Source organism: Medicago sativa, chromosome 5 (genome assembly GCF_051527215.1).
Source record: "Medicago sativa cultivar Bolivia chromosome 5, Bolivia_mono, whole genome shotgun sequence".
In the NCBI taxonomy this organism is placed as follows: Eukaryota; Viridiplantae; Streptophyta; class Magnoliopsida; order Fabales; family Fabaceae; genus Medicago; species Medicago sativa.
Genome location: NC_140753.1, coordinates 1228156 through 1248069, shown reverse-complemented (window position 1 = coordinate 1248069; position 19914 = coordinate 1228156). Strand labels below are relative to the sequence as shown.

General features: G+C 32.2%; 4 protein-coding genes across 5 annotated transcripts; 2 read left to right on the top strand and 2 right to left on the bottom strand.

The window, feature by feature from the left end:
• Positions 1–1679: 1679 nt before the first annotated feature.
• LOC146918931 (uncharacterized) lies at positions 1680–4502 on the bottom strand. The gene is made up of 4 exons (XM_085712158.1): positions 4017–4502; positions 2724–3298; positions 2536–2602; positions 1680–2270 (listed from the first exon to the last, which is right to left on the bottom strand). The coding sequence occupies exons 1-4, from the start codon at positions 4372–4374 to the stop codon at positions 1858–1860; spliced, it is 1413 nt and encodes a 470-aa protein (XP_085568284.1). The 5' UTR covers positions 4375–4502; the 3' UTR covers positions 1680–1857.
• Positions 4503–6213: 1711 nt separating this feature from the next.
• On the bottom strand, positions 6214–9336 carry LOC146918930 (Pre-rRNA-processing protein TSR2, conserved region). Of its 2 annotated transcripts, XM_085712157.1 has the most exons (5): positions 9057–9336; positions 8848–8939; positions 8462–8572; positions 8293–8317; positions 6214–6446 (listed from the first exon to the last, which is right to left on the bottom strand). In XM_085712157.1, exons 1-3 carry the CDS (start codon positions 9253–9255, stop codon positions 8516–8518), a joined length of 348 nt encoding a protein of 115 aa, XP_085568283.1. In that variant the 5' UTR covers positions 9256–9336; the 3' UTR covers positions 6214–6446; positions 8293–8317; positions 8462–8515. The 2 variants fall into 2 exon arrangements, with proteins under 2 accessions (XP_085568283.1, XP_085568282.1); XM_085712156.1 differs by lacking the exon at positions 6214–6446 and having other exon boundaries at positions 8071–8317.
• A 1912-nt stretch (positions 9337–11248) lies between these two features.
• Positions 11249–13430, top strand: LOC146918929 (uncharacterized). Its single transcript, XM_085712144.1, has 4 exons — positions 11249–11446; positions 12663–12881; positions 12991–13060; positions 13184–13430. The coding sequence occupies exons 1-4, from the start codon at positions 11363–11365 to the stop codon at positions 13225–13227; spliced, it is 417 nt and encodes a 138-aa protein (XP_085568270.1). The 5' UTR covers positions 11249–11362; the 3' UTR covers positions 13228–13430.
• Positions 13431–16792: 3362 nt separating this feature from the next.
• Positions 16793–18203, top strand: LOC146918928 (lactoylglutathione lyase-like). Its single transcript, XM_085712143.1, has 4 exons — positions 16793–16905; positions 17014–17244; positions 17816–17891; positions 18001–18203. The coding sequence occupies exons 1-4, from the start codon at positions 16831–16833 to the stop codon at positions 18039–18041; spliced, it is 423 nt and encodes a 140-aa protein (XP_085568269.1). The 5' UTR covers positions 16793–16830; the 3' UTR covers positions 18042–18203.
• Positions 18204–19914: the final 1711 nt, after the last annotated feature.

Sequence of the window (19914 nt, the reverse complement as noted above, 5' to 3'; positions counted from 1 at the left end):
AATAAGCCGATCGAGAGCTACAACTTGATCAAAAATACAATGGTCGGATTGTAACTTTCAATAGATTTGTGCGATCAAGAGTTACGACCCGATAAATTTGAGAGACTTTTGAACAATTTAAATAGTGGATAGATCAATTCTAAATAAAAGATAACAAATAAAAAATCCATGCCGGTGGCTCAATGAATACGAGAAAACTTCCACGTTAGATGAAATGTACTCTAGAAAAGTGTTTATAAATGAAACACATCCCAAACTTTGGAAGCATTGAGTTAGACTTATTCAAATTTTAAGTTCAAAAAATTCAAATTGTCACAAGTTCTCAAAGATTTATAAATTCAGAGCACGCATTGATAGAAAATTGCTGATGACACATTTGATAAGGCTGAGAAACACTAGTAAAAGACGAAAATACCCCTCGGCAGTTAACTGCCGAATTATGAAACCGGCTGCAGTTAACTACCGAGGAAAACTTCGGCAGTAAACTACCGAGGAAAACTGAAAACTTCGGCAATTAACTGCCGAGGAAACCTCAAACCTGTTTTTTTTTGACAAAAACCATTTTTTTTTGACAAAAACCATAAATTGTCATTATTAATATTTATTGATTTTGAATGTTTCAATCATTATTTTGGTACGTTTCAAACAATTGCAGTATTATACTTATGCGTATATATCTTAATAAAAATAACATTTAAATCAGTGTAAAAATTTAACATTTGAATATTGTTTTGCACATTACTTAAATAAAAATAATAATTTGTACCAAAAAAAAATCCTTGTAGAATAACTTGGCTTTGACTTCTCTTAATAATCTATTTATTTCCTCTATATATGCACGTTGACATGAATGGAATCAAGAGAATTAAATCTAATTGATGTCATTCAATTGGTGAATTAATTCTGATTATTGCCAAAAAAAAATCAATTATGACTTTAGTAAGTAGAGCAATGCTACTTAACACGAAAATAAATTCACGGGATTCACGAAACATTCACAATATAACTACAATAAACATTCCCTAAAAAAAACTACAATAAACATCATTTTAATATTAAAATAAATCAAAGACGTTTTTGGCGAAAAAAAACGGCAAGGATATTGTTATTCCTAGTAAATAATATTAAAATAATTTTTTTAATATGGTCAAATATTGTTCATGTTTTTATTTGTATGTGATTTAATTGTTTTTTAATTAAATGAGCAAAGATATACAACCTTGATTGATAAAACCGAGTATTATTTCTTTGAGTCAAATTTTGATTTCATTACACAATTAAATTGCTTTTATTGTTGCTTCTTTTTAAAAAAAGAAAAAGAAAATCATACATTTCTTGTTTAATTCTTTAATGTAATCCAAGACATTAAAAGAGTGTTGATTATGTTTCCTCATAAAATCACAATGAATTAAATAGTATTAAAATCAATAAATATTAATAATGACAATATAAGTTTTTTGTAAAATAAAATTAAAAAAAAATTAAGGTTTGAAGTTTCCTCAGCAGTTAACTACCGAAGTTTTCCTCGGTAGTTAATTGCAGCCGGTTTATGAATTCCTCGGCAGTTAACTGCAGAGGGGGTATTTTGGTATTTTACTAGTGTTTCTCAGCCTTATCAAATGTGTCATCAGCAATTTTCCAATATAAATTTAATTACTGCAAGATTTATAGATAACTACTTATAGCAGAAATTAATATGAAATTTTGTATTTCGATCTTTTCAATCTATCACTTCTATGTAAACAAGTAAAAGTTTTTTAAAACTTTTCAATAACTAAAGAATTATATAAACTGGTTTTAATTATTGAAAAAATTCTATAAAGCTAATCCAACGCGAGTCCTAATCCAACACAAGTTTTAATTATTGAAAAATTCCTTTGAAATATCTTTTGATGTCCTACTAAAACCACTGCCCACCTTTTTCATATCTTCATACTTCGCCGATTCTTGTCTTATCTGTTCTTTCCTCTCTCTGATAGCACGGAACAAGGGCTCTGAATGAGTTAAGTTCGGGCATTCCAATTCAGCCATTTCACGGTTGAATTGGTCATACAAATTCTGCAAATAAATCTTTTGTGCGCGAAGTCTTTCTTCCACCACCATACATTCAAGCTCTTGCGACTTTCTAAGAGCCTCCACGACGTCATCAATGTCAGCCTCAAATTTCAATGAATGTGAAAGATAATCATAAGATTCCTCCTTCATTCTAACATTTGAAGGGCTTCCATTCATTGTTACTTCCATTGGATCGGTGCCATGATCTGGTAAGCCTGATTATGAGCACAAAATATTCAATCCTAATACAAAGGTGCAAATAAAACTGAATTTACAAGATCGGCAGTGTTGCCAGTCACAGAAGTGAAGGATTATAAAGGTTCAATTTATGTTTATGTCTATGAAGTCTTGCAAGAAGCCAAAAAGCTGACATATATGCAGTTATACACCTCCATAAGCATGCAACATTGCTATAGAAGCTGTGATGTGAGTGGAAAGTAGCAAAAGCTAGACAACTAGGGAGTAAGAGAGGATATTTACCTTCAGAATGAACCATATGATTGTCATCATCCATCTTGATATCTTCACCATTGGACACACATTTTAGCTGATACAAAGTTATCAATTTGGTCATAATAAGCCTTTACAATATGTGCAAGTCAACACCTACACTAATTACAAACAAGATATTATTCATTTCTATCACCTAATCTCAAGTTGAAAAATACCTTTGCGATGGCCAATTCAACACGATTGAATAGCTCCTTTGCAACAGGTTTCTTTGAACCACGCAAGAGACAAGCACCAAGGTCTAAAACTTTCTTCTTAATCTCATCGTTCAAGTCAACAGCTTTGCATACTTCAACAAGCCTTTCAACGTGAGAGACGAGGTCGGTCCTTCCATCACATCGCCGACAATGATACTCAGCATCTAATCCAAAACTTTTCCCAACCGTGCCAGCCAAGAGAGATCGAAGTGCGCATTCCACATGGGCAACATGGCCGCATATTCCCTCACCGACATTTACTCCGCACTTGATATAACTGTACCCGCCAAGAGTAGAATTAACTGTTTTGCAACAAAGAATGCAGGAACAATCACGACAAAATCCAGACTCAGAACAACATATATCACAAGGCATGGCTGGCAAATGTTTTTCTACTACGTCCAACTTCAGACTGTCGCACTTTTTATTTCTGGCTTTGCACCTAACAACATCGGTTTTGTTGTCATCAGAGTCTGATTCTATTATCAACGGTATCTGTTGAAGAGGTACCGCAGCTATCGGCACCATATTGCATCCTACCATACAATTAAAACAACACCAACAGTTATTTAGCAAAGTGATCATCATCTCAAGACGCTAAATCTACATTTACCCACGGAAGAAAAAAAAAAGTCTTTTGTCAGATATAAAACATACATGGGTTATTCATGTTTAGCATCTATAACAATATATAAAGGAGATAAGAGATTTTCATTCTTCCAATTATAATAGTATCGCTGGTCACAATTATAAGCAAAAATTTACTTTTAAAATTCATTGAATAACGGATGTATCTAGGATATGTTATAGAACGGATACATTAATTATTCAATGAATCTAAAAAGTGAATTTGTTGGTGTTGAAAAATATAAACATGATTTGTTACGATTTGTAAATCACAAACATTCATACCTATAAATGTAATAATCAAAATTTCATAAACAAACAGCGCAATATAAAGAGCTGCAATAAAAAGAGCTGACAAATTGATGCCGGTCTGAATGCTACTTAATATAAATTAAATTCAGAAAATGCAGCGTAATTAAACTCAGCAGAGATCTAAATTTTAAATTCCACAAAAATCGCACATTGAAATTAAAATTAATGAAGCAAAAATTGAAATCAAAATGATCAATCAAATAGAAAAAATGCTAAATCCTCGCAAATAGATATAAATGAAAATTATGCAATCAAATCTACAAATCTAAGAAACGTTAAATAATCTATCTAGTATCATAAAAAAAAAAAAAGTACCGTTGGAAGCAGCATTAAGAGAAGGAATCCTCCAAGAGAAAGAAGAAAAGAAGGCATCAATATCAGCCTCAGGGAAAGTAGCTTTGATGTATCGTTCAACAGAGAGCTTGCTAGCAAAGATATGGCGATGTTTGCGGCTGGATCCACCTTTCTGAGTACTCAATCGGGAGGGAGAGTAAAGATATCGATCTTGAAAGCATCCGTTGTTATGAAGTCTTTTACCAGTTTTCCATCCCCAGATGTCACCTTGTTGTGGCCAATTCTCAGGAGCATATGGTAATCCTTCGCCTGATTCATCTGGTGGTACTGGATGGAGAGTCATTCCTGTAAATGTATCGGCTCGCTTGCTTCTTCCCATTGCAACAACTCAACAACAAGGGTTTACGACTTCTATTGTGAAAATTGATGTGTTGAGAGAGAGAGAGAGAGAGAGAGAGAGAGTTTTTGACCAAAATTAACAGAAAGAAAGAGGTGGCGTTAAAGAGTAGCTATATGCAATGGATGTGTAATTTAATTCATGCATTGTATTGTACTATGTATTGTATTGAAGTATGTGTTACTGTGTTAGTCCAATGACATTAATTACGGTTTTACGTGTAAACTTTTTTTTACGGTCAAATGACATTGTAGCGTCTCCGAATATCTTTTAAGAATTCTAATAAAAAAAAGAAATTAATTTATAAGAAAGTCAAATATTTTGATTTATACGTTTTCATAAATAGTTATCTTTTAAAGGTTTTAATGAATGTTCAATAGACACTCGTCAACATTTTTTTAATAAAAAAAGGTGTTACTTTTGACAAAAAAATTACTCCATCTAATAAAGAATAAAAAATAGTTCACCGTTAGGATGGATCTAGAGGTAATTAATAGTTTGGTGTGATTAAATTATAAAAGAAACCATAAACTAAATCATTTTAAAAATTAGAAATAACATTGTTTATCACTAGAAAGTATAAGAAAATTATGAGATAATATGTCATAGAAAATTAATCGATTACGATAAAAATTCGATCCAATTTATTATAATTGATTAGTTAACATGTTGGTTAACCGTATTATGAAACACGGGAAAAAACCATTGGCTTATCAAATTATCTACCGAGCTATGAAAAGGATTCAACAAAGAAGAAATCAAATCCACTATCTGTTTTACGTCAAACAATACGTGGGGTAACTTCCGATATTACAATAAAAGCAAGACGTGTAAGCGGATAGCCTAATCAAGTTCCCGTTGAAATAGGATCCACACAAAGAAAAACACTTGTCATTCATTGGGTATTTGCCAAATATTTACTCCATTTACGATTATCTTCTAAGTCTAACTGTATTTTGGTTTATAATACTATATACTACATTGTGACTTGTTAAACACTATAGTGAAGTTGTAATAAGTTTGTATTCATCACTCATATGGCTAAAGTTCGATCCTTGCCTATCAATTTTTTATGATTATTTTTTTTAAAAAAATTAATACTTTTAACAAAAGGATAATGCTATGTATAACGAAAGATATTTCACAAAATCATTTAGATACCATGTTTTTTACCTGATTTTCACAAATTCCGCACATTTGTCATTGAACCATTTAAACTAGGGAATATGCTTTGTGATTGTTTCGTTGGATTTTCCTTAAAACGTAAAAGATAGGAGTTGAACCCCGAATGTGTGTTTCATCTGGGAACTAAACCTACCACTAGACTATAGAGAAATACGAGAAACACTCACGACACAAATAATATATTAACACTTTGTAAGGCCTAGTATATGTAAAAAAATAAATTGGGTAATATTTTTGATGTGGTTAAAGTCACACTAAGTCATACGATGAGTCTAACCCTGTTCACAAGTATATAAAAAAAATATCCGTTGTGATTTAGATTCGAATCTCAATTACCTCATATTTTTTGTTGCATTTACCATTATCATAAATGCAACATGTAAAATATTGAGAGTGGTGGCATATGTATTTTTTGTCAACTAATTTGACTAGAACCATGCATTTTAAATGTGGAGAAACGACGAATCTCATATTCGAGCACATGTACACCCTCACCACATATCAAATATCTTTGTAAACATCAACTAATTTGTACTTACGAAGTAATTCATAACCAACTGAACCAACTTCATTGGCTGAAACATTTTGATAAAAAATGAAGGTAGAATTGAAAAAGAAAATGTAATTAGTATGATCTTGTAAATTGAAGTTGACAATTTCTTTTATTAGGACAATTTTTTTTATTTTTTGGCAAATAGAACAATCTTTGTGCCCTCAGAGGCAGGAGGAAACTCAAATAGTTCCATCTATAACTCCAAATATGCTCAGCAAGATCATACAACACTTGGTTGGCTTCATGCAATACATGCACCCAAATAATTGTTCCTTCAGATTAACAGTGTGTTATGGAACAACCATCCTCTGAAAACCTAAAGCATTTTGAGTCACTATACACCATAGTATGAGCAATACCACACATTCTTCGTGAAGCAAATAAAGTTGTAGATGGATTCATCAAATATGAACCGAATGATATAGTACCTTTGATGATCCTTTTCGCTCACACTTTTTAATTGATTAATTATAAGTTTTTTTTTTTGTTGAAGAATTGATTAATTATAAGTTGACACTCTTTTTTGTACAATCTTTGTACACCTCATGTGACACTAGGGAGAAGAGATAGTGAGAGACAAAGTTGGTGAATGTGCGGGGGTCACGTCGCCACGTGTCACTTTTGTGTGTGAAGGTATAAGAGATGTATACAAGATATGGTGATAATATTTAAGACAACTTTATCTCTCATTCAAATTGTGTTCTTGTTTTACATTTTTTTTTATATATTTTAAGGGTCATGTTAACCAGTGCCCAAGTGCCCCCCGGGCACTGGTTAAGAGAACCAAAAAAAGAAAGTTTTAAAATAAAAAATACACTTTATTGACTTTTAAGGAATTGACAACACAATTTCCGAGGCAATACATACTTTATATGCTCCTAAACCAGTGCCTCAGGGGCACTGCTTAACGTTACCTATATTTTAAGGGTAGTGTTAACTTGTGCCCTCAGGGCACATGTTAAGAATCTAAAAATGGAATTAAATAATAAATTTTGTCTTGAAAAGATAAGATTTCAAATTTCTAGAATATTGAATGCACAATTTCCAACAAAATATTTCTATCTTTAGCTTTTTAACTTGTGCCTTGAGGGCACAAGATAACATTTCCCATATTTTAATTGTCCCGTACGTTATTCCAAAAAATGATTGTTCAAATAAGATAACTTCTTCGTTTATGTCATAAAATATCTGTGACCACAATCAATTAAAGAGATAGTATAGATATCGAATTCTTAAATTCTCTACCATTATGTTTCTAACCAAGTAGTACCATTTATACTTTTTCAATCATTTACCAATTACTACCATTTATAATGGACAACAAAAATTAGGATACTTTGTTTAACCTATTTCCTATTCAAAATTTTGGATACAACAGAGTAGCTCCCTTGTTAATTGAGCCATAAATGTGCCCAAAAAAACTTGGTTCTATTCCCCCCTTATCATTGTACGGTTAACTTAATGCTCAATAAGCTTCTCATATTGCTCACAATTTTAATAAAGGAAAAAGATAAATGTTACGAGACGAAAACGACGAATCCACAACAACCGTTGGATTGATTTTGGCTTTTGATCATTTTTTTTTTTAAGTTTACTTATTTTAAAAGGAAAATAAAACTGCACCCATGTATTCGTAATCAGTCGTGCATTGTTTGCTTTGCACCGTATAGCAACTCTCTTTAATAAAATATCTTTAAAAATTTTGAACCGATCGGTTGAGTAATTTGAAGAGTTCATTGAACAATCACCTCATTGTGCATCAACTTTGTGCTGATTTAGCCCAACTTCATGATTGTGTTCTATCTATTCATCAACTCTGTGTTTTTTACCCACGTTTTAAAAAATCATTTACCACGCTTTAAAGTTCCATACCGAAAACTAATTGCCCCATCTACTCAATACCTAACAATATTGGTGATCAATCGGTTAACCTTTGGCAATGAAAATAAATAAATTTTCCATGTTGAAAATTACTTCTGATTCCAACATTAAACACACGAACCTCTTGTAGGTAAGAGATTCATATGAAATTAAGAACAAATGATTTTACCATTTGCTAGGGTGGTTGTGCTCTTGCAGGTAATTGATTCTGATTTAGCCACTTGTAAGCTTCTAATTTAACCAAATTTGTTTAGCTATATAGAGGTAGAAATAATTGTTACCCTGAAGTTCAATTTCACCTTGCTCCTGGACGATCAAAGGTAGTAATTAAGTAGATGATAGATCCATAAAAATACTTGTTTAGGAAGTTGAATTTTATCCCTTCTTATAACTAAAAAATAAATAGACTATATATAATAAGAGAGAGAACATTAGACTAATGTGGCTTACCAGAGCAACCTTTATCAAAGGCTAGTTTCAGAGGAAATTTCCTTCAAAAATCTATTAAGATGACCTATGTAACAAGTAATCTTCATGGATAGCTATCAACTGTTCTGCTACCTTGTAACATATATTACTAGGAAACATTAGTACAATTAAAAAAAAAAATGGATCCAGCAGAGAAAAAAAAACTCAAATTAACATTTTCTTAAACATAATTGGTTAATCTCTATTAATGATCAATTTCAAACATATATAATATATATCACATACTCCAAACAATTTCACGTGTATTTATTGAGATGCATGGCACGTACAATATGTATGATTGAAAACTTTGACATGCAAACATAAAATTTGGTAAAATTAGAAATGGAAAATGTGTGTATGCATACCTGTTCAATGCTGCCATCTTCTATCTCTGTATTAAATGTAAGCAACATGGATTCATGGAGTAGATTTTCTAAATCTTCAATACGAATTGGTGCTGTAACCAATACAAATTTACATATAACAATGAAAAAACAAATGAGACATAACGAAGAATATCAATCAAAGAAATAAATAAAAAATGAAATAGAAAATTAGTACAGAACACAATTACCATTGGATTTGGAGAGCCAAGTGAATAAATGAGAAGCAAGTTGGTGTGATTTCTGGAGGGAATCACAACCACCCCATTGGTTCTTGATGGCCATTTGAAGGGCATACCAACTTGAGAGAAGCAAAATGATACCCTCTTGTAACCTAATCCTAGAGAGTGTTTCTGTTTCTCGATGGTTGTTCCTATTGATGGTATCCATGAGAGGAACCTTTGTCTGTCTCTCTATGTGTGTTGTCCAACTCCAAACATCACACAAAGAGTGAGAGAGAAATGAGAGGAAGTGTATATTGTATATATACATAATGTGTGGAGTATATGAGATGTGATGTGCGAAATGTTTGGAGAGGGAGAGTTTTTAGGAATGCATTGCTTCTACATTTTATTAACTATTTCTATTACTATATATAGATTATACATTTGAAGGCCTAATAAAAGGTAAAAAAAATCATCAGTTCGTTGCTGTTTGTAGTATCTATTGATTTTTTTAATTAAAAAATATTGATTTATATATACAAAAGTGTCATTAATCCTATTATTATGAATTTATGGGCCAGTCACTAAAAAATTAAATTAAAAAAAAAAGAATGTAACCCCATTTTTTTCTTCATCATATGCTCCGATTTGAATTTGAGACCTTCAACTCCTTTAACCATCAATTCAAACAGATTGAGTTACCCGATTTTTTAAAAATCTCATTTTCAAGAGGATGAATGAATGATGGACAAATAAACAAATTATCAATGATTTACCTATGATGTAAAAGATCAATGCTTTACTTATGTAATAAAATACCCATGGCACAATCAATTCAAGGGATAGTATGGATATCAACTCCTTTTTTGATAGGAAGTTGATATCTATATATAATATCCAACCAGCTATACCATTAATTAAATGGAGATAAAAAATTGGCCAACTAAAAATTAGATACCCCGTTAACCTATTTCGTTATCAAAATTTTGGGTGCGACATTTTAAAAATTAATTATGAAAAATGCTTAATTGTGCGAAAAATAATTCGCGTGTTACGCACGAATACTAAACAGACCTATATTCCATTGTCTCTTCTTGTCTTTTTTATATTTATTTGATCCCATAGTGCTTAATATTAAACTCTTAAAAGATAATCTCAACAAAAAAGTGACTGTAGCACTTGCAGAAGCGGTGAGGTGATGGTGGTGCCTAGTAACCCAAAGTGCAGTATTAAAAAAGATAAGATGTGAGTGGAGATCTTGGATGTTGGATATTATATGTTTGTTTGATATTTTGATTATAATATAAGAAATACACAGGCTATAAACATGCGCAAAAAAACACATAAACCACAAGTTTTAACTATTCGTCCTCAATTTCGTGCATATATATGTCGCACCATTTAGCATTACATCATACAAGTTTTCAAAACTCAACTTAAATTCCTCAAAAAAAAAAAAAACTCAACTTAAATCATGCGCTAGCTTAATAAAAGCTTAAATCTTAGATTTTAAATGATTTACCATATTAATTTGGATTGAAAACATACGACAGCATAAATGTATCAATGTGCTCCACCAAGTCCATAATGAAATTTAAAAAATTAGCAACATAATTAGTAATCCCACCCAAAAATGTAGAGCTTTGGTGGTGTTGTCCACTTTTAGTGTTTAGTGTTTTTTTATTAAACATTCACTTTTTAAAGATGAATAAGTAAGATGTTCAAGGTTCGAACCACAACCTCTGTATATATTATATAATGTTTAGTTTTCTAATTTAAGTTTTCTTCGTTTTTAAATTAATAAGTTTAAAGTACTTTGTTTTCTAAAAAAATGTTTAAAGTACTTGTATTTTTGTGAAGATGTTTTTTTTTTTTGGTGTTATGACGTGACTGAAAGGTCACGGGTTCAAGTCTGGAAACAGCCTCTTATGTAAAACAGGGTAAGACTGCGTACAATACACCAAATGGTGGGATCCCTTCCCGGATCCTGCATACGCGGGAGTTCTAGTGCACCGGATTGCCCTTTTGTTGTGATGTTTATTCTTTTGACATACTTTGTAATTATTTAAATCTTCAAAATTTTCCTTTATGAATGATTATGCAAAAATTTATATTTTACATAAGTTATATTTAAATATATTGTTTCCACCAAAAAAAAGTATACTATTTAAATGATTGGATCGTGAGTGGAACACACATAAAGCCATCTTTCATTGTTTCAAATCATCACATGGGTATGGTTATCCAACGAAATTAAAGGGTGCTAGATAGTGATCACCACCATTATTGTTTCCAAATCAATAGAAATCTTTTCTCTAGAAAAGATAGAAGAAATGGCCGCAGCAGAAGGAGTGAGTCTGAACCATATAGCTCGAGAGTCCACCGACGTAAAAAGACTCTCCAAATTCTACCAAGAGGTAAGTTAGTATTTAACCTATGAAGTGACACTCATCTAGTTCGATACCAACACGACACTGACACATGCGGTTTGAATTATGTAACTTTTTTAAATTATTATCTGTGTGGACTGTCCGATGTTCGTGTATGTGTTCCTGCCAAGGATTTAAAAAACGGGACGTTACCGCAAAAACGCGGCAGCGGCCGTTACCGTTTTTGCCCCTTTTAACGCTGAGAAAGAAATTCACAGCAAAATCGCCGTTACAGCGTTACGGAACGCCGTTACGACCGCGAAACGCCGTTACGGCCGCGAAACGCCGTTACGCCGTTCAGACTTGAAAATTCAGTCAAAACTTTTTTCTCACTTTTCTCTCTATACAAACATTCACTGTGAAATATAAGCTTAGATTCATGATCAGCGTGAAAATCCAATCAAAATGGTATTTTAGTTTGTGAGATTTGGTGAACATTTGAGGTTTTAGAAAATTCAAAAGTGGTGATGTTCTTCTTGTTGTTCTTCACGTGAAGAAAGGAAGAAGAAGGAGTTGACCTCCTTCCTTCCTTGTTGACCGCGGGTCCCACCTGCAGTTTTGTCCTATATGCTGTTGCTTTTGCACCCCCCTTTTTTATATCTGCACCCTTGGTTTTTTAACTCTATGATTTAGATCTTGTGGCTGTGATGAGCCTATGTAGGAATTAAATTTGGACCCCTTGATGCATCAAGTGGTCCAGATTTATTCCAGCTGAGCCAATTTTGTTTTTATTTATTTCTTCACCATTTTTATTATTTTTTACACCATTTTTGACACTTTAATGCCTCTTTTTTATTCATAAAAATTTATGATGTGAACTAAATGTAGTTAATTGATCATGAACTATGTTTAAAGATATGTTATGAGTAGTTATTTATTAGTTAATTTCTTTTCAATCTGTCAAACATTCTATCTTTACTAAATGTAGTCTATTTTTATTATTATATTCACTTTAAACATGTTATAATTATGGAAAAAAAGTATTAATCTAAGTTATTATACATTATATGATAACATAAATAGTTTTAATACGTTTTGTGAAACATTTTGACTAATTCACACCGCGAAGACCGTTATTTGTATCGCAGCGTCCGTTACAGCCGAAATCGCGACAACCTTAACGCGACCGCGATCGCGACCGCGACCGTTTTTTAGAACCTTGGTTCCTGCTTCATATCACTTGTTAATTTGATTGAGTTATCAGATGTTTGGGTTTGAGGAAGTTGAGACCCCTGACTTTGGACAGTTCAAGATTATATGGTTGCGCCTTCCTTCTTCATCCTTCCTTATCCATCTCATACAACGTAGCAACGAGCTGGCTCCATCATCATCCATTCCTGTTAAAGACCCCTCTCATATCCGCTTAGGCCATCATCTCTGCTTCTCCATCTCCAATCTTCATTCCTTTCACAACACTCTCAAGGTTCTCTCTTTTCTTTTCATCCACTGTTGTTAGATTTGTGTTTTGTTAGATATTACTATGTCTATGTGTTATAACTTATATTAATTTCACAAGTCATTTTTTTATACAGGACAAAGGTATTGAGACTTTTGAGACTACTAATGGCAACATCAAACGAGTTTTCTTCTATGACCCTGATGGTAATTAATTAAGACTAACTAGTAATTTTCTAATAATTTACTGAAATTTTTGTCTTGTTATTAATGCCTTGTTTATTGGCCCTAAGATGAGATGATCATGTAGTATTAATTGTACATATGCAGGTAATGGCTTGGAGGTATTTGCTAGCATCGAAGACTCCTCCTAGTTACTAATTTGGTGTCGTATATGAAACTATAATAATGAATAACGCACTAGATGCATTTGTGTGTGACCAACTATCATCAACCTAGTCTTGATTAATGATACTGCTTGCACTACTTGTGATTTCTTGTCGGGTTTTTGTTTAGAAGGGTCGACTATAGGCCTGTGCAAGCAGACTTACAACAAAAGGTTCCTAATTTTACTATAGTTTGTGTGTTGCCTGCGGTTTGGGTGGCTTTATTTTTTTTCAAGGCCCCTTTCATTTTGTCAACTGGTAGCATTGTTTCCATTAGGAGGTTTGTTCACGTTAGATTCAAATAAGTTTTTGAAGATTCATGACTGTGATTGTCATATTGAAATTTCACTACCTTATCACCAAAGCTAAAAGAAATTACCAAGGAATATGGATACCTCGTCATCTACTTTGATGTCCATAAAACAAAATCTGTTATTACTACCATATCTTAATTAACTTTGACTAGAACATTTTCAACAATTTCAATTGGAAATTTGTTCGAACGGTCCGCAAATTCTAGGATCATATTAATTGATTTTGGCTCGCCTATCCCACTTTTTCTATAATTGGCTAAAGGAAAAGATTCACACCAGATCCTTTAACTTTGAAAACCATTCAAGTTCTACAAGTCTTCAAGTAGGTCTTCATTGCTCCATAACTTAGCTTCGTCAGCAAGTCTTCAATCTTCGAAGTCTTCAATCTTCTATATAGTTTGTCACATTTCACGTTTCCATTGCTATAGCGACAGCGTTATCCCTTCGGCAGTTTATTAACGCTAATCCTACGAAGCAAACTTGTCATAGCTTCAGAATCAGAAATTTGGGAGCAACCGAATGATGTTCTCAAAATGGCCATATTGGTTGGGGTTTCTTAGTTCAAAATCACATTAGTTTGATAAGTTTTACTACAACACACTGATAGATCTCTGGCAAGTGCACCAAATACTATCGAAGTAGTAAAAATATCGATCCCACGAGGACTGTTTTTAACTTCAATAATTCAATTGCGTTATAAAATTAGGATGTATAAAAGTTTATTTTGTTTTGCCACTAGGCAGTAGATTTGGTTTGATTTTATGAAATCAAATAAAAGAATGAGATTTGATTAAGAAAATATGGAGAGAGATGAGATCAGGTCTTCGAATCCTCTATGTTTCCCCTAATTGGTTACTGCACCTATTATTACTAATGATTTTCTAGTTTCACGATAGTTAACAAATTAGCCCTAATCAATCCCTTGAGTTAGGACCCTCTTCTTAAACTACAGCCCCTAATTCCTTAGGTGGTCTAATAATCCTTGAAGGTTTTATGAACGTTAACCTAATATCACTAACAAACGATTATCTATTCCTAGACTAACCATGTTTATCAGAACAATTCAATTAGGTCTAAGTCGAAAGCTATGGTCAGTAGTCATTCGATCTCACAAAATCATGTTTATATTTGATCAGGATATAAAAAGCATTAAGAACAATTGAATTGAATAAAGACTAGAAATTCATTAATAAACAATAGAGTTTCACAGCAACATATGATCAATTAGGGTTACATAGGTTCATCTCCGACCTAATCTCTAAGAGATTTAGCTACTCATAATTGAGTTTACAAATAGCATAATCAATGAAAGAATTAAAACATACATAAACTGGGTTAGAGATGATGAAATCCTCTCCGCTGCAGCCTTCTGGGTGTTAAAATCGCACTTTAGCTCTCCAAAATCGTAATCATCATGTTTGAGAGTGAGCTGAGCTTAAATAGGCAACTTCTGGATCGCACCCAATCGTACCACGATTGCATCTTTGAACCCTAATTTCCTTTAAAGCCCTTCTTGAAATCGTATCACGATGGTATGGATCGTATTGCGATCCAACTCTTCAAAAAACATGCTCTCTGACTTCAAGAAATCGTATTGCGATTAGCAAATCGCAGTACGATTGGATTTTTCCAGTTCTTCCATATTTGATGCTTTTAACTGCTCCTGGACACTTAATGTTGCTTAGAACTCTATCAAAATGTCAAAATAAGTCCTAAAAATTACGTAATGACAGCATGTCATCACACACCTTGAAAAAAATCTTAATTTCTCTTATTCTGGCTGAGGCAATGGCCTCGAGATGGTGTCTTAAATTGGTCAATAGTATTGTCTTGGAATCTCCAATTATTATAGAATCTGACTGTATCTGTTGTTAATTGTATATCAAGGGTAATCTTTGTCTAGTAGAAATAGATAATAACATTTTAGATTTTATTAATATCCCTCTACATGAGAATTAATATCAATGTTGCTTTTATTAAAGTGATGTAAAATTGTAAGCATCTCGGTTCTAAGTCTTGGGTGGGATTTGTCTCCAAGGCTATTGTTGCTTCATTTGCAAGGATCATTTATATTATTGATCTAATGTCATTCTAGTCTCTTTTTTATTTTGAATGGTAATGTCTGTCATTCCAATTCTAGTCTTTACACATACCAAAAGAGGAAGAAATTTGAATAAAATTTCAAATTTTAAGAATGATTTTAGAATATCAATAATGTGAGGTACTATATTAACATGTTCCATAATTTACAAAAAAAATAAATCAAGATACTTACTTTTAAAATAATATATTAATAACTCAACCAATTTTTTGTATCATATAAAATAGATTATTATAAGAGAAATGCTAACAAAACTAAAAAAATATCTTGGAAATGGTGTATTAACCTTTTAAGATTTAGAAATGGTGTATTAACCTTTTAAGATTATTATAAGAGAAAGGGTAGTGTTAACTTGTGCCCTTAGGCACATGTTAATAAATCCAAAAAAGGAAATATTCCCTTAAACTTTGTGTATTCAAATCATTAAAACATAAAGATTAAATTTGATGCACGCATTTCAATACATTATTTCTATATTTGAGTCATTAACTTGTGCCTTAAGGGCACAAGTTAACATTTCCCTAAGAGAAATGCTAACAAAACCTTCTTATTTATATTCAATTTTGACTTCTTATTAAGTATTTCATCTGATAACTATTATTATAAGAAGAAAAAAATATTACTTTTTATAGACCAAACATATTAGTGTTATTAAATGAACTTTATGGAAATAGTTGAATAAATCTTTGAAGTTGTGTCCCCGTGAGTTTAACTCAGTTGGTAGGACATTGCATAATTTATGCAGGGGCCGGGGTTCAAATCCCGGATGCCCCATTTCTCCACATTTAATTGCGTGATCTCTAGCCAATAGGATATTAGACTAAAAAAGAAAAATCTTTGAAGTTGTTTTTTTGTTTTTTTTTTGTTTTATGATCGTGATCAAATCGACTATCTTTTATCAAACTAACAAAGTTTTTTTTTTAATAGTGATCGGGGATTAAACCGCCAATTCCCTTGACAAATTAGCAAAGTTTTGAGATACAGTAGAAGAAGAGAATTCTTTTAAATATTTTTTTCAAAGAAGAGAAAGGTTATATATATATATATATATATATATATATATATATATATATATATATATATATATATATATATATATATATATATATATATATGTTATTTGTTCCAAATTTTAAATGAAATAGAAATCTGTAGAAAGAGAAAAGTGAAGCTGAAATGGCAGCAGTGACTCTGAACCATATATCTCGAGAGTCCACCGATGTAAACCGCCTTGCCAAATTCTATCAAGAGGTAACTACTCTCATAAATCAAAAATCACAAACTTAGATTATGATATTAGATTCATGCATGATACTATAATACTATATGTTTGGAATTTTTTTATAATATGATTTTCAGATATTTGGATTTGAGGAAGTAGAAAGTCCCAAGTTCGGAGAGTTTAAGGTTGTATGGTTACGTCTTCCATCTTCATTGTATCTTCACCTCATCGAGCGCAACCCATCCAACAATCTCCCTGAAGGTCCATGGAGTGCCACCTCTCCTGTTAAAGACCCTTCCCATCTTCCTAGAGGCCATCATCTCTGCTTCTCTGTCCCCAATTTCCAATCTTTCCTCCAAACTCTCAAGGTTTTCTTTTCATTTCCTATGGTCCGGTCCTAGGGTCGGACCAAATACATTAACTTTTATTAACTCAATTGTCTCTTATATTTATTTAAGACACGAGGGAGTATATCATTGTTTTGTTTATTAATGTTGTTAGATTTGCGTTGACAATTGTCATGACCAAAATTTCATAATTAAGTGAGTATTTGGTTCTAAGGTGACAAAATTTGTTTTTGGATGAATTGATTATGTAAAATTGATTTGGACTAAAATGTGTTGAATGATTAGTGATTATTATTATGGTCATATGCATGTAAAACTGGGTCGAACAACATATTCAAAGCTAAAAAATTAGTTTGAGGTAAAAGCTTCAAAATCCGGCTTTAAGTTAGAATAGTTTTACTGGAGAAAATTCAAACATGTTGAAATTAACTCTAAACAACCTGGAATCAATTTTAACTACTCCAAAAGTGGAACCAAACGTACACTAATTTTTTTGTATTAGGATTGAGAAGCTTATGATACAGTAATATGAAGTTTTGTATTTGAGGGGAAGCATATATGTCTAACGTGTTTGTTTGTTTGTTTTATGCAGGATAAGGGCATTGAGACTTTTGAGAAATCTCTGCCTAATGGCAAAATCAAACAAGTTTTCTTCTTTGACCCTGATGGTAAGACTATGTAGTAATTTTTTTTATATCAGTAAAATTTGACATTGTTATTATTCTCTGAATTGGTTGTTTATTGACCCTGAGCTGAACCCCTAATATCAATCTGTAGGTAATGGCTTGGAGGTTGCAAGCAAGGAAGACTCATCCTAGTTACTTTGATATGCATGTGTTATCTGTAATTATAAATAAAAATGCGCCTCATTGTCATTTAAGAACATCAAACATATGTTAATGTTACAAGAACATTTCCTCCCTCTAGATGCTGCTGTAATTGCACCTTTATTCATAAAATAAAGCTTGATTTTGATAAGATATTGCTACTTGTGATTTACTGTCGTGTGTTCAGCTATGTAGTCCAAAAGAAATTGAAAGAGAGAATGGAAAAGGAATCCATTGTACTCATCTGTTATTTGCATTTCATTTACCCTTTCACTTCATTTGATAGCCTTTTTCTATTTTGTGAGCCTTCATGACAAATATATTTGCAGAGAATCATTGATAACCCAATACAAAGAGGTTTTGTGCTTCTTGAAAGGAATGAACAGAGCATGAATGCTGCTGATGCATCTTGTATACTTAGGTACTCATCTTATAATGCATGAGAAATGGATAAATTAAAATAAATAAAAAAATCTTCATCAAGAAATTCTATGCCCGGTTGAGTTGAATTAATAATGTTGTACATCGATTAATTCAGAGGTTAGACTGAGAGTACTAATACGTTAGATAGTTAAGATTTTGTCTTAACTACCTAATACATTTAGTAGTTAGTAGTTAGTATTTAGTCTTAACTGCCCAACATTTCAGTAAGAGACTAGGCAAAATCCATTTATTGCATCTCACAAGTACTTGCACATATACTTCAAGAAATTGCATAACAATATAAGCATTGCATATTGAAAGATATTGACTTATTTAATAAAAGGGCAAAAAACATTTTGGTCCTTGTCCTTAAAAGTGTAAGATGTTGCCACACCAGTCCCGACTCAAACGAAAACACTGTTTAATCCTCCTATCTGCCCTCTGTTAATCATTTTAGTCTCTATCATTAAACAACTATTGTTAACCAGGGACGTTAACTCATTGAAAAAAGCCAACATGGCTAGTTTGAAGGACAAATGAAATGCCAATGTGTCTTCTGGCACTAAAACTCAAGGAAAAACATCAATTGGTCCCTTTAAAAATTCCCAATATTGAAAAATATAAAACACTGACTTCTTGTTTCTTAGTAGATAAATCTGTTGATGTTAATTTGGATCTTTGTAACACACTTAGATGTTGATTTTATGTGTGTAAGCTACAATCGATGTAATACGATCCCCATGTCATGGATGTGATTGTGTTGCCAATTTTTTCTGGTTAAGTTTTATGTTTTATTGTGATTATATATGTATCTAAACTGCAAAGACATCCACAAGTATATTTTTTATTAGTCATTTTAGTCTTTAAAATTGTTTTCAAGTAATCACTTTAGTTCTCGAATGCATATTTTGCTGATCAATTTAGTCTATGAAATTATGAAAAAAGAGACACTAGTGATGCAATTACAGTTTCCATACAGTTAACATCGACTGACGAAGTGGGGGATTCATTTTGTTTGGGGGATGTTTTGTCCAATATAGTTTATTATTGTTGGCTTAGGGTGTGTTTGTTTCAAGTTTACCAAATTTATTCCTAGGAATAATATTCCTTGGAACATAAAGATGGGAATTTTATTCCAAGGTATTTAGAAAAAAGATGTTTGTTTAACATTATAATATTCCTGGGAACCATAAAAATTGGAATTATAATAGGAAATTTCTCATGAATTTATTCCCATCTCCATGGGAACTTTATTCCCACCCTTTTCTTTGGGAAAACTTTTATATTCCCAGGAACGTTTTATACCCGGGAATAAAATTTAGTAAACTTGTAACAAACATAGGCATGTGTATTCCTATCGTTTTATTCCCAGGAATCTACGAATATAACTTGAAACAAACACACCCTTAGTGTTTGATTCCTGTGTACTGTGTAGTTCTTC

Coding starts and splice junctions, on each gene's coding strand:
- LOC146918931 (XM_085712158.1), bottom strand. CDS start 4,374: ATGGGAAGAAGCAAGCGAGCCGATACATTTACAGGAATGACTCTCCAT. Junction 3,299..4,016: donor TCTTAATGCTGCTTCCAACG/GTACTTTTTTTT, acceptor ATTGTATGGTAG/GATGCAATATGGTGCCGATA. Junction 2,603..2,723: donor TTGAATTGGCCATCGCAAAG/GTATTTTTCAAC, acceptor ACTTTGTATCAG/CTAAAATGTGTGTCCAATGG.
- LOC146918930 (XM_085712157.1), bottom strand. CDS start 9,255: ATGGATACCATCAATAGGAACAACCATCGAGAAACAGAAACACTCTCT. Junction 8,940..9,056: donor TTGGCTCTCCAAATCCAATG/GTAATTGTGTTC, acceptor TATTGGTTACAG/CACCAATTCGTATTGAAGAT. Junction 8,573..8,847: donor AAGATGGCAGCATTGAACAG/GTATGCATACAC, acceptor ATATGTTACAAG/GTAGCAGAACAGTTGATAGC.
- LOC146918928 (XM_085712143.1), top strand. CDS start 16,831: ATGGCAGCAGTGACTCTGAACCATATATCTCGAGAGTCCACCGATGTA. Junction 16,906..17,013: donor TTGCCAAATTCTATCAAGAG/GTAACTACTCTC, acceptor TATGATTTTCAG/ATATTTGGATTTGAGGAAGT. Junction 17,245..17,815: donor CTTTCCTCCAAACTCTCAAG/GTTTTCTTTTCA, acceptor TGTTTTATGCAG/GATAAGGGCATTGAGACTTT.
- LOC146918929 (XM_085712144.1), top strand. CDS start 11,363: ATGGCCGCAGCAGAAGGAGTGAGTCTGAACCATATAGCTCGAGAGTCC. Junction 12,882..12,990: donor CCTTTCACAACACTCTCAAG/GTTCTCTCTTTT, acceptor TTTTTTATACAG/GACAAAGGTATTGAGACTTT. Junction 13,061..13,183: donor TTTCTTCTATGACCCTGATG/GTAATTAATTAA, acceptor GTACATATGCAG/GTAATGGCTTGGAGGTATTT.